Genomic DNA, 14303 nt, shown 5'->3' on the forward strand with positions numbered 1-14303 from the left:
AAGCCAACTGCCATTACTTTAACAGCTAAAGCCAATATTTGACTCAAGGGATGGACAAGGCAAGAGGGAAAGAAAAATAAATTCTTATTTATAGGCATTCAATTCTGTGGGGAAATAAGATCTGAATACGACATCACTGTGTCAACTGGATTGGCAGTCACAGCTGAGTGCTTCCTTTGCCGCGTTCTATCCAGTCCAAGGATATGTGAACAGATGCCTCAGAGTGCAGCACACACTTCGTTTGTGAGGTGTTTTCTCTTGTGAATTTGGAAAGGAATAAGGAAGTGGAGATATCAGGAAGACAGATGAGATTCAGAGATCGGGGTCATGAGAGAAAGGTGGTTTAGAAGGAGTTCGGAAGATAATGGGTTAAAGTGTGTGACTTGGTGGAAGTGAAAGAATTATGGATCAAGTTAGGGAGTGGGCATGAGAGGAGAGCACAACAGAGAAATTGTCCATTCACATATCCTCGGACTGGAGAGAGTGCAGCAAAGGAGGGACTCCACTGTGACTGCCAACCCAATTGACATCAAATCCAAGAGGGTGCTGATCTACGACCTCCGTTGAGTCGCAGTTCAGATTTGGTTGTTTTTTTTTAGGTTCATAAGGTTGGTTTTGGGGACAGAGTGGGAGTTAGAGGTCAGGTTAAGGTTTAGAAATAGGGATCGGAGAGAACTGGAGGTCAGGTCAGAGTCTAAGTCTCCGCTCCATGTTCGAAGACCAGTGACATGGACATGGGCATCTGATGTTAGACCGGCAGAGAGTGGACAGTCAGGTCAGTGAGTTGTCAGTGGTTTTAGGGTCAGATCTATGCAGGGAGGCAGAACAAGTTCCATTGACTTCCTGGGATCACAAATTGATGAGACGGGAGTTTCAGATCTTGTATTCAGGATTCTGTAATTGACTAGCCTAGAGTTCAGTGATCGGCATGAACTGGGATCTGCTGAGCATTGCTAGGTAGGCACCAGAATGTGTGGCAACACTTGCAGGCTGCCCCCAGCACACCTTTGGCTGTGCAGATTGTTAATAACACTGTATGTTTGGATGTACACATAGCAAACTTGATTCAAATCCTATTGCCCCACAGTATTGAGTGATGAAAAATTAATAATCAACAGCATTTGTTGTCCCTTTTGATTATTTTGTTTACTAATTTTCCCACATAAATTCTGCAATAATGAATTTTATTACGTATCTGAAATTTTCGGAGAGCGATTTGTGAATTCACTAAGAAGAATTTTCCATTATCTGACCGGCTTCATCCAGGAGTTGCCTATATAATGAAGAAAAGAGTCTCCATTGCCAATATTACAGTGCCCATCAGTCAACAATATAAGTAAGGACAGATTTTCTGATCATTGTTGAACTGCTGTTTATTGAGGTGGCTGTACACAAATAGACTTCAGCAATTCCTTCAGTACAGCTGCCTGGTAAAGGCACTCGATTGATTAGAAAGCTTCTTGGGATGTGGTAAAGGGAGCTACAGTGGTGATAACTTCATTTCATGCTTGTACCCACAATGACCTTGGAGTAGTTCAAGGTGGTTTCGAGGCGCTTTATCTCAACCATACTGCAAAGGAGCTGGACTTCTGGTTGGGATGATCATGGGGTGCTTTTTAGCACTGAACCTTCTGAATAAGATAGCAAACTGGCATGATACAATGGAAGCTAGCCAACATATTTGCTTTCCAAAGTAAGCACCATAAACCAGGCAGCAAAACTCCAAAACGAAAATTCTGCAGTTTCCGGCATTAGTTTGAGGAATTACCTGATGCCAGATAGAACAAAAGCTAGACTTTTCCCCCTTCCACCAAGTGTTTGATCCCTTCTAGCAGTTGAACTGTTCACGACCCCATTGCTAACGCTTGCTGTGGAACACACAGCTCTGACAGCTGTCAACGGCTGTGATGTTGAAGGACAGGGTACGCTAGATGATCTCTGCATTAATTCATCAACTCTATTATGACCTTAAGAAATGGCATTGATATAGTCACCATGACGCTCTGGAATATTTTGTCTTAAGTGTCAGTAAGATGATTCAGAACTGCCTTGGCAACTCAATTCCATTCTAAGTCATATTATAAGCAATATCCAGCCAAAGATGCTCTTGCCATAGAGATTCACTTCTCATCCTTTGCTTCACTTTACATAACAGTACAGAAGCAGCCCATTTCATCCACACTGCTGTTTATAATCAATTTGACCAGCTCCCTCTTCTCATCATTTCACACCAGCAATATACCCTTATCTCCCCTGTCTTTAACCAGCCTCCCCTCAAGTACATTTTTCTATCCTCCTCATCCTGGGAGAGCCATCTCCTCATTCTTGCCGCCCCCCTCCCCCCGGGAGTGAAAAAGGTTCTCTTGAGTTTCCTAGTGATTTTTTTAGTGACCATTAATGTCTCAAATCCTGATATCTGATATCCCCTACATGCAAAAACAGGGTCCACCTCATCGACGTTTAACCCTGCCTCATTTTCAAGACCTCTGCTGACTCACCCCTCAGCTCCCTCTTTCCTTGATGACTTCCCGTCATTAAAATTTATTTTACTCACTCTCATTGTTTTTCATCTCACACAGTGTTCTCCATCCAGCCCAGCAGATAGCTGAGACAGGGCTAGAACCTTTGTGATGCTCTTGATTTGAGAGCAGAATAAGAGGGAGAACAGCAACCTGTGCTGAATGTCACCACGTGATATCTTGTGGTAGCTGCTGAAGGTCCTTACGAAGTAGATAACGTAGGAAGAGGTGGTTGGACTATTAAGCAATGTCACTTGCTTAATAGTGGAAGAAACTCTGGAGAAAGTTAACAGACATACTGAGAATTCACTGGAAGTTCAGCCTCTGAAGAAGTGCATATCTAAGCAATCAGAAAATACTTTGGAAACAGTTTGCCTCTGTTACTAATACTTCCACGATTCGAAGTACCTTTGTTGTCAAAGCATACAACCCAGGGTTATATACAACCCTGACATTCGTCTTCTCCACAGACAGCCATGAAACAAAGAACAACCATGGACCCTCTTCCAAATTCAAAGAAAAACATCAACCCCCACTGTGCCAAAAAAATTGCTCTAATGGCAAAAAAGCAAAAAAAAACACAGAATATAAAACGCACAATCAGAACATAAGAAATAGGAGCAGAAGTAGGCCACCTGGCCCGTTGAGTCCGCTCCACCGTTTAATAAGATCATGGCCGGTCTGGCCATGGACTCAACTCCACCTACCTGCATTTTCCTCATAACTCTTAGTTCCCCTATGAAAAGGCATATTTCAATGCTGTTCAGCTCAGTGTTCATTATCTGTAGGCTGCCCTGATTCAAAAATTACCCAAAAGGAACTAACAAAAAAGAACATCCAGGACTAGAACTAGAAACTAGAACACATCATAAACCTGAATTAGAGTCTAAATCTACAATCTGCGTCGATTAAACCTTGCTCTGGCACCATCACCCCCCCCCCCCCCCCAAAGGCATCGAGGGAGAGAGAGATCACTCAAATGCAAGGATCTTCCCTCTGGAACAGCAAGCGAGAGAGCTTACCCAGAGAAGTGAATCGCAGAACTAATCATTGGTGAAGGTTGTTTACACCAATGTGACTATGTTTATCCTCAAAAGAGAAACCCATTATCCAAACTGTACACACTTACCCAGTTCCATTTTGAAAGGCACTGTTCGCTGCCCTTTCTTTCTCAATTAGAATGACTCACTGAGTCAAACAAATAGTTCCCTGATCTCAAGGTGGTTCTAAAAAGAATGCATTTTAATTCATTTTTCAGATCATCCCAGAGTAGCTTACAGACAATGAAGCAGCATTTATTGTTGTTTTGTGGAACATGCAGCAGTCAGTTTCTGCTTAACAAGCTTCCATGAGCAGCAAAGTGACTACAGCCAGATCATCTGCTTTACTGATGTAAATTCAGGAATAAATATTTCTCACAGTATAGAGGAAAATTCCATGAACCATAAAAGATCTGGAAAATATGTCTGTTGATCTGACCAGTATTTAACCTTCAATAGAAATACAGGAGACTGCAGACTGGAATCTGGAGCAACAAAACAAAAAATCTGCTGGAACGTTGCAGGGTTTGGACAATTCCCTTCCTTCACAAATGCTGCCTCACCCACTAAGTTCCTGCAGCAGATTGCTTGTTTATCTTTCTATACCTGCTTTTCAAGTTTCAGCCCAAAAAGCCGACTCTTTATTCCTCTCCAAAGATGATGCCTGACCTGTCGAGTTCCTCCGCCATTTTGTGTGTGTTGCTCAGGATGGTCAGCATCTGAAGAATCTCTTGTGTTTGGGTGATGTAGTTATTATCCCTTAGCTGTTTCTGAGTGTTTGCTGTGAAAAAAATAGCCCCTGGGTTTCCTATATGACAACACTGATAAAATTCCAAACTACCTCAAAGGCTGTGAAATTGCCTCTGCACCTGTAGGAAGTTGCTTCGTGAAGGCAAACCTTTTAAATCTTCTCTTAATCTTCCCCATTCTAAACACAACGTTGCAATTGGTCTGCTAAATTTCTGCAAGCATACAGCCATTTGGGGAGAAAATAGGACTATAAACTATTTCAAGCAATGGTATCCAAATGACAAATTGATTTGCCACCGACCAGAATTCCCAGCTGGGCAGCAGATGCACTGAAATGGCCTTTGAATGTGCAGAACATTTAAAAAGAAACAATCTTTTGATGAATGTATAAAGAAATGTGAGTGCTGACTAAAATCTAGGCTATAAATCAGATCAGGATTTGCTCTTTAAAACAAAAGCTGGAGGCAGAATTTTTGTGGTTAGTTGGAACAAAGTTGTTCTTTTTCAAGTTCTCATCTTCAATGCATTCAGACTGAGTGTGATCTTGCTGCTCTGCATGCACTGTGTCAGAATTTACAGGCTGTGTGAAGAAATATTCATATCCTGGCAGCTGGGCCAATCCTTGCTCAGATTCCAAAAGAAACCGAGAGCTCTTTCTACTGCAAGTAAATCTCCAGTCAGTGCACATGGAATCTCCTGAAGTTATTGACCATTCAAACAAAAATTCAGTTTGAATCTATATATCACATTTCAAAGCTCCAGGAAGCACTAAAGTGCTTTGCAATTATTGGGGTAAGTTTTTAAAGTGAAAGCAGTTTCCTGAATGCACGACATAACAGTCTATTAGTGCATTACATTTCCCCATAATGGAAAGTGCAGTCAGGCTGTTTAATGCATTTAAGTGGAAGTCAGTTGAGGGGTAAATGTTGACCATAGTATGGGGGACGACAGCACGGTAGTGTAGTGGTCAGCACAATGCTTTACAGTACAGGTGACTGGGGTTCAATTCCCGCTGCTGCCTGTATGTTCTTTCCGTGACCGTGTAGGTTTCCTCTGGGTGCTCTGGTTTCCTCCCACAGTCCGACACACCAGTTAGTAGGTTAATTGTTCATTCTAAATTGTCCTATGATTAGGCTAGGATTAAATTGGGTGGAGAGGCTTAAGGTGCCAGAAGGGCCTATTTTTGAGGTAGCTCAATATATAAAATATTCCTGTTATTTTGTGAAGAAAACAGGGCCTCTATTTCCTCAGGCAAGAAAATATAGTACAACTTCTCCTCACTCAGGTAAGTGCACTCAAGTCTTGAGTGGGATTTGATCATACAGGCTCACAGACAGAATACTAATCATCGAGCAGTGATGCTTGTAATCCAGTGCGGACACAGTGATTTCGACTTGTGATGACCAGGATTGGAAGCTGCAGTTAGTTTTCATTCAAATTGCCACTCTAGAAGAGTGGACCTGTGAGAACCTAACTCAGAAAGTGCTTAGCTTATTTTTATTATATGTTTCTGAACAGGGAAATACTTTTAAAGTTGGTTTTTCATCCTGATCTGCGGCATTGGCTTTTTGAGTCTTAGAAAAAGTAGGGAGCGGGTGGTGTAGTTTTATCACTAATGAGCAACGATGGGACAACATTGGGTGTGGGAAGGGAAAGTAAGTGAGGAGACCAGGCAATAGGATGGGTGAGGGTTAGTGAGAGGGTAAGTACCAGCCACAGATAATTAGTGGAGCTGTGGTTAGTGAAGAAGGTTGCCAAAGGATACAACAGGATTTAGATGTTGGTAAACTGGCAGAGATATGGCAGATGAAGTTTAAACTGGACTAGAGTGAGGTGAGAAGAAAAGTGTACAGTAATGTGGTAGGGCCCTTAACCACATTGATATACAGAGAGATCTTGGGGTGCAAGAAGCTATAAGGCACATTTACCTTCATCGGTTGGAGCATGTGGTATAAATTTTGGGAAGAGATGTTGCAGCTGTATAAAACTTCAGTTAAGCCACGTTTAGAGTATTCTGTACAGCTCCAGTTGTCGCACTATGGGAAGGATGTGGAGGCTTTGGAGCGAGGGCAGAAGAAATTCACCAGAATAATCACAAAATGCTGGTGGAACACAGCAGGCCAGGCAGCATCTATAAGGAGAAGCACTGTCGACGTTTCGGGCCGAGACCCTTCGTCAGGATGAACTGAAAGGAAAGATAGTAAGAGATTTGAAAGTAGTGGGGGGAGGGGGAAATGCGAAATGATAGGAGAAGACCGGAGGGGGTGGGATGAAGTTAAGAGCTGGAAAGGTGATTGGCGAAAGTGATACAGAGCTGGAGAAGGGAAAGGATCATGGGACGGGAGGCCTCGGGAGAAACAAAGGGGGAGGGGAGGGGAGGGGAGCACCAGAGGGAGATGGAGAACAGGCAGAGTGATGGGCAGAGAGAGAGGAAAAAAAACAAACAACTAAATATGTCAGGGATGGGGTAAGAAGGGGAGGACGGGCATTAACGGAAGTTAGAGAAGTCAATGTTCATGCCATCAGGTTGTAGGCTACCCAGCCGGTATATAAGGTGTTGTTCCTCCAACCTGAGTGTGGCTTCATTTTGACAGTAGAGGAGGCCATGGATAGACATATCAGAATGGGAATGGGACGTGGAATTAAAATTTGTGGCCACTGGGAGATCCTGCTTTCTCTGGCAGACCGAGCATAGGTGTTCAGCGAAACGGTCTCCCAGTCTGCATCGGGTCTCACCAATATATAAAAGGCCACACCGGGAGCACCGGACGCAGTATACCACACCAGCCGACTCACAGGTGAAGTGTCGCCTCACCTGGAAGGACTGTCTGGGGCCCTGAATGGTGGTGAGGGAGGAAGTGTAAGGGCAGGTGTAGCACTTGTTCCGCTTACAAGGATAAGTGCCAGTAGGGAGATCGGTGGGGAGGGATGGGGGGGGACCAGTGGACAAGGGAGTCACGTAGAAAGCAGATCCCTGTGGAAAGCAGAAAGGGGGGGGAGGGAAAGATGTGCTTGGTAGTGGGATCCCGTTGGAGGTGGCGGAAGTTACGGAGAATTTTATGTTGGACCTGGAGGCTGGTGGGGTGGTAGGTGAGGACAAGGGGAACCCTATCCCGAGTGGGGTGGCAGGCGGATGGGGTGAGGGCAGATGTGCGGGAAATGGGAGAGATGCGTTTGAGAGCAGAGTTGATGGTAGAAGAAGGGAAGCCCCTTTGTTTAAAAAAGGAAGACATCTCCTTCGTCCTGGAATGAAAAGCCTCATCCTGAGAGCAGACGCAGCGGAGACGGAGGAATTGTGAGAAGGGGATAGCATTTCTGCAAGAGACAGGGTGAGAAGAGGAATAGTCCAGGTAGCTGTGAGAGTCTGTAGGCTTAAAGTAGATATCAGTAGATAAGCCGTCTCCAGAGATGGAGACAGAAAGATCAAGAAAGGGGAGGGAGGTGCTGGAAACGGTCCAGGTAGATTTGAGGGCAGGGTGAAAGTTGGAGGCAAAGTTAATGAAGTCAACGAGCTCAGCATGCGTGCAGGAGTCTACACCTGCCCTTACACTTCCTCCCTCACCACCATTCAGGGCCCCAGACAGTCCTTCCAGGTGAGGCGACACTTCACCTGTGAGTCGGCTGGTGTGGTATACTGCGTCCGGTGCTCCTGGTGTGGCCTTTTATATATTGGTGAGACCCGACGCAGACTGGGAGACTGTTTCACTGAACACCTACGCTCGGTCCGCCAGAGAAAGCAGGATCTCCCAGTGGCCACAAATTTTAATTCCACGTCCCATTCCCATTCTGATATGTCTATCCATGGCCTCCTCTACTGTCAAAATGAATCCAAACTCAGGTTGGAGGAACAACACCTTATATACCAGCTGGGTAGCCTACAACCTGATGGCATGAACATTGACTTCTCTAACTTCCGTTAATGCCCGTCCTCCCCTTCTTACCCCATCCCTGACATATTTAGTTATTCGTTTTTTTCTCTCTCTCTCTGCCTATCACTCTGCCTGTTCTCCATCTCCCTCTGGTGCTCCCCTCCCCTCCCCTCCCCCTTTGTTTCTCCCGAGGCCTCCCGTCCCATGATCCTTTCCCTTCTCCAGCTCTGTATCACTTTCGCCAATCACCTTTCCAGCTCTTAGCTTCATCCCACCCCCTCCAGTCTTCTCCTATCATCTCGCATTTCCCCCTCCCCCGACTAGTTTCAAATCTCTTACTATCTTTTCTTTCAGTTAGTCCTGACGAAGGGTCTCGGTCCGAAACGTCGACAGTGCTTCTCCCTATAGATGCTGCCTGGCCTGCTGTGTTCCACCAGCATTTTGTGTGTGGTGTTAGAATTTCCAGCATCTGCAGATTTCCTTATGTTTGCTCACCAGAATAGTCCTTGGTTTGGAGACTATTAAGCTATAAAGAGAGGTTAAATGGACTTGGATTATTTTCTCAGAAGCATCAGAGGCTGAGTGTCAGGCATCATGATAGAAGTATTTAGAATTATGGGAGACATAGATTGAATAGGTAGTCAGTCATTTTACCAGGATGGAAATATCGAACACTATAGGGCTTAGTTTTATAAGGTGAGAAGGGAAAATTTTTTCCTGGGGAGAAAAGCTATTTCTCATCCTAACAATCCTTGTGCTGATGCTCTGGTACCTCCTAACTGATAGTAGAGGGTCAAGGAGATTGTTGAACAGATGGGAGAGATCATTGATAATGCTATAGGCCCTGAGTATACAGCGCTCCTGATAAATATCTCTGAATAGTGGAAGAGAAACCCCGATTGATCCTCTTAGCAGTCCTTGCAATCCTTTGTAGGGACTTGTGGTCAGATGCCTTGCAATATTCATACCAGATGGTGATGCACCTTGTCAGGACGCTCTCAATAGTGCTCCAGTAAAAATTGCTTAGAATTCAGCTGCAGGGAGCCTCGCTTGCCTCAGTCAGGAAGTAGAGGTGCTGCTGTGCTTTCTTGACTAAACAGGAGGTGTTGAGAGACCAGGTGAGATCATCCATTATGTGCATTCCCGGAAACTTGGCGTCCCAACTCTCTCCACGGAGGAGCCAAGGAATAGAGGGACATAGACCAAGTGCAGGCAGATGGGATTGGTTTAGATTAGTATCATGGTCGGTGCAGATGTGTGAGCTGAAGGGCCTGTTCCTGTGCAGTTTGTAGATCAAACACTCCGTGGCCACTTTATTAAGTACACCTGTACAGCTGCTCATTAATGCAAATATCTAATCAGGTACTCAATAAAGTGGACACTGAGTGTGCGTCCAATGTTCATCTAATAATAAGATAAGATATAGGAGCAGAAATGGGCCATTTAGCCCATTGACTCTACTCCTAGTCAGTGAAACAAGCAAGTAAATATGCAATCTGATGACTATTTTCAAGGATCACTGCTAAAAAATATGTTGGTTTCTAACTTCAGTCTTGTGCCATCAATTACATCCATATTTTACTGTTGAATTCCTTGTGGTACAAGCTTCCTGTTGCCTTCATCGGAGCTCCAGTCCCTGGTGTATTCTCAATGTTTACAGCTCAGGTTTCTGCTTTCAGTCATGTCACCAAAGCCGTGCTTCGCTGCAACTTCCAATTAAGCTCTGCCTGCAAGAATATACCACCCCCAGCTCTACATTTAGGGATGTGGTAGGGTATTGCTGGCCTGTCCAGCAGTCTCCTCTGCGCAGCCTCAGAAAACCTGATGCTGCGTCGCAGGGTCTGGTTGCTCGTACACCTGTCCAACCCTAGCTAGGGCCCCCTAAACCACGTGCACATGCACCCTCTTGAACATTTGTACATGCATACATACATATGCACTCACAAGCATACATATACTCTTATAATCAGAGATCTGAACAGATTCCAGTGTAGCGCGCGCACGCACACACACACACACACAGACATACACATACGCATGTGTGTGTGTGCACAGAGGAACAAGGTGCTGTATAACATTGGTTACACACATATCATTATATAGATCCATATACATTACTGTGCAGTGTAATACACACACACACACACACACACACACACATTATTTATCATTAATGGATAGAAACATAACATATTTCTTCTTTTTCTCTTTCTTGGATCCACTACATCGGCTCTCCACTGCAACCTGCTTCTTCCCAGTAGAATGGAGGTAAGAGTTTTGAGTTGTTCTGAAAGAGTCACTTTAATTTCCTGGGCAACTCTGTCTGAGTGTGAATGATTTGTTTTAACACAGACAGTAGCCAGTTTAACGTATGCCAAAGGAGCCGATGATTAACAATTCAAACCTGAAATGAGCTAATGGATTTTAATTCATGTGAGCTAACTTCAGAGGGTCGAAAATTTAACAACACTGTATGCTGGAGAGATGGTCTCTACTTGAGAAGGTGAAGTTTGTCATCTGTGGCTCTCCTGTCATGAAGCCCAACGATTAGATCGCTTCACTTTTGGCACTAGTGTTTTTATTGGCTGAACTTATTATCCAGGGTTGGCTAAAATAAAATAAATAACGTCTTTAAGTGGAATTAAATCAAGGAGTTGGGCTTTGAGCCAGCAGCTGGTTGCTTTGTTTTGTTCTTGTTGCAGTTTAGCAGGAGAGGTTACTGCCAGGGCAGGAAATGCTGAGACCACAAAAGGACAACAGCTTCAGCTGTTTCAAGCCAGCATGTACTCTTAGCCTCCCTTCACTTAGCTGTAAGGTTACAATCTCTGCATGTAGCACGTATAATAGTGATTGCTTGCCTAAGTCAAAGGTCAAAGTACATTTTTTTAAAATCAAAGTACAGGTACGTATACTTTATACAACCTTGAGATTTGTCTCCTTTCGGGCAGCCACAAAGCTAAGAAACCCAATAGAATCCATTAAAACAAAAGACCATCCCAACATCCAGTGTGCGGAGAGGGAGAAAAGAACAAAACGGGCAAACAATAAAAGCAAGCAAACAGCATTCAGAGCTGAAGGTCACAGAGCCAGGCCTCACTGCAGCTGATCCAGAAGACCACTAGTTGCAGGCCACCACCTCAGCCCAGCACAGAGATGAGCAAACCCCATGCAGGCCCATCTGTCACCTCCAACCCCGACACAGTGATCACTTCCATCTGGCCCAATGTTTAAATCATCTAGCTTAAGTCGGCCCAGCTGGCACATTCCGACCAATGTGATCATTTAAATCAGTGAAATTTGCCCACATTAGGCCCATATCCCTCTGAGCCCTTCCCATCCAAACATCTTTTAAATGCTGTGAATGTAGCTGCCTCAGCTGCTTCCTCTGGCAGCTCTTTCCACATATGGACCACCCTCTGGGGGAAAACGTTGCCTTTCAGGTTCCCACTAAATCAATGCCCTCTTACCTTAAAATTATGCCCTCTAATTCCTGATACCCCAGCCCTGGGAGAAAGTTTGTTGGTCTGGAGGAATGTTGTTTCATTTGGTGGTATGCATGTGTATGGTTCAATGACAATAAACTGAAACTGAACTTGAATTTGAACATTCACCCTGTCTATGCCCCCCATGGTGTTACACACCTCTATAAGGTCACCCTGCAGTTTCCTACACTCCAAAGAATAAAGTCCTGGCCTGCTCGGTCTCAGGCCCCTGAGTCCTCACAACACCCTTGTAAGCCTTTCCTGTATTCCTTACACTTTGATGAGAATGCAGCAGAATTTCATTTCCCATTCCCTGAGGACAAGGAAGAATGCATTTTAACCCATAGCCAGACTGAATTCTGATCCCCAGCAGCTAGAGTTATAGATTATGGAGTGATTACAGCACAAAAAAAAAGCCCATCCTCATCATCGGGTACTTACGTCACCAGTCACCTTTAACACCACCTTGCCATGTGCCTGTTCGGATGTTTGTTAAGTGTTAGGAAAGTGCTACCATTTTAAATGCCATGAGGTTCATGGGACATCCACTCACCCCACAGCTTCAACTTCTCCCTATAACTGTGAAGTCCCACAGCCCTCCAACACCCAATTCGTGCACGTTACTGATTATAATCGCTTTGCTATTGATGCTCCTGCCTTCAGGTCCTGAGGCCCCACACCTCCTTCTCTACCTTTCTCTCTCATCTTCAAAGACTCTTCTTAAAACACCACACTTTAACCCAGGGACCAGTCTTGTGTTCCAATACCTCTTCTTTCACATCTTGAGTCCAAATGTATTTGCAGTTAAAATGTTAAGTTTTAAATGCAAATAAACTGGTAGGGTTTAAATTTTAGATCTTGATTTAAGTATGTAGTTATTGGGTTTGAGGATCATTCTCAGTGTTATTGCCCAGCGTGTAATCTAATGGGTTTAGATGGAACGAAATTTACACGGGGTTCTGGTAAAGAAGGGAAGTGAGTACATCTCCTCTCCAGGTAGTATAAGCAGAAATCTATAATCCCCCTACCTTGTTTATTATCTCAGCATTGTAAATAGGTGTTAAATGTAAACAGAAACTTTAAAAAATAGAGTGTAAAATGGGTTGCCACCTCAAGTGGTGCATGCGAGCTCAACTTCAATGTTTAAGAGAAGTTTGGATAGGTACGTGGATGGTAGGGGTATGGAGGGTTATGGTTCCAGTGCAGGTCAATGGGAGTAGACAGTTTAAATGGCTGGGCATTGACTAGATGGACTGAAGGGCCTGTTTTGTGCTCTTCTTTCTTATGACTTTATGTGATCCATGAACATCTAAAAGCAGAGGAATTTCCTTTGTGGTGATTAGTGGAAACTCTGACTTAAGTGGCACAAAAAACCATGTCTAAAGCTCTTCTTCCCAGTTCCTACAAGCTGTCTCCTTACACAAGATCAGTGAAATCACACAAGAAATCAAAGCAAGTCTGCTTCAGCTTGTAACAAATTACATACTCCAAAATGGAAACCTACTGGAACAAGAGGAGGGCATTCTGCCCCTGAACACATGCTCTCTTGTCTTTTATAGGTTCATTATTTGTTTGATTACCCATCCAGCCATATCTTTTTAAAGGGGGTGGAATCTGACACTCTTATGGATCATATAGGGGCATTTAACCCAATAAAATGTGTTTCATAAATGTCAGTTGTTGCTTTTATGATTGTATAGTCAATGCCCTTTTGAAAGTTTTGGTTAACTCTGCTTCCATCATCTTTTCAGTCAGTCATTCTAGGCAATGGAAACTCAATGAGTAAAGATCTCTTCAATCCTGGCAAAGTCTTTTGTCAATGCCTTGAAATGCTTGTCTTTTGGTTACATCCTACCCTTGCTATTTCTTCATGATGATGTTGCATATTTACTTACATCACAGCTGGTACTAAAGACAGATGTAATACTAAATATTAAAATCCGTATGACATTTCACTTTAACATTTATACAGCTCAACTAATTCTTAAGTCTATGTGCCAGTCTCTAATGCTTTGTGACAGTGTGGTTAACTCTCTGTCCCTTAAATGGTCTCTTTTCTCTCTGGTGAGTTAGACTGCACATATTCCCTGATCTTCTAATGACAAAGCCAGTTTTGCTGCTGGAATGTTAATTTTGTTGTATTATATAAACTTCTAAAAAATTGAGCAGTCATTTTTAGCAGTTACATAAAGAAAATTTGAATGTCCTTAAAGGCTTTATTGAGCAATTATTTCTAACAGTTATGAAAAGAAAATTTAAGAAAATATTCGTAAAGGCTCCTTATTATTTCATGCTCTCATTATTTATTTATAATTGCATTTGCACAGTCCGTTGTTCATTGACCCTGTTTACAGTTGCTGTTCCACAGATTTACTCAGTGTGCCTGCAGGAAAAAGAATCTCAGGGCTGCATGTGGTGGCATGTATGTACTCTGATAATAAATTTTACTTTGAACTTTTTAATTCAGGGTAACAATGAAAGGGAATGGAAGGAACAGCATAATGGTGCAGTAGCAAGTGTGGCTGACACACAGCTCCTGTGTCCTGGATTCAATTCTAACCTTAGGCACTTTCTGTGTGACGTTTTCAGCTCCCCCGTTCACTAGATAGAGATTCTCAACCTGCTCTGGTTTCCTTCCACATC

The 14303-nt window shown here is 43.6% G+C and overlaps 1 protein-coding gene across 2 annotated transcripts in view; it reads left to right on the forward strand.

The window, feature by feature from the left end:
• musk (muscle, skeletal, receptor tyrosine kinase) overlaps nucleotides 1-14303 on the forward strand; it is a 177094-nt gene that overhangs the window by 66541 nt on the left and 96250 nt on the right. For both annotated transcript variants that reach the window (XM_073048585.1, XM_073048584.1), the window contains one exon: nucleotides 10440-10446. In XM_073048585.1, the coding sequence (XP_072904686.1) occupies nucleotides 10440-10446 (7 nt within the window). The remainder of the gene's footprint in view (nucleotides 1-10439; nucleotides 10447-14303) is intronic.

Source organism: Hemitrygon akajei, chromosome 6 (genome assembly GCF_048418815.1).
Source record: "Hemitrygon akajei chromosome 6, sHemAka1.3, whole genome shotgun sequence".
Taxonomy (NCBI): Eukaryota; Metazoa; Chordata; class Chondrichthyes; order Myliobatiformes; family Dasyatidae; genus Hemitrygon; species Hemitrygon akajei.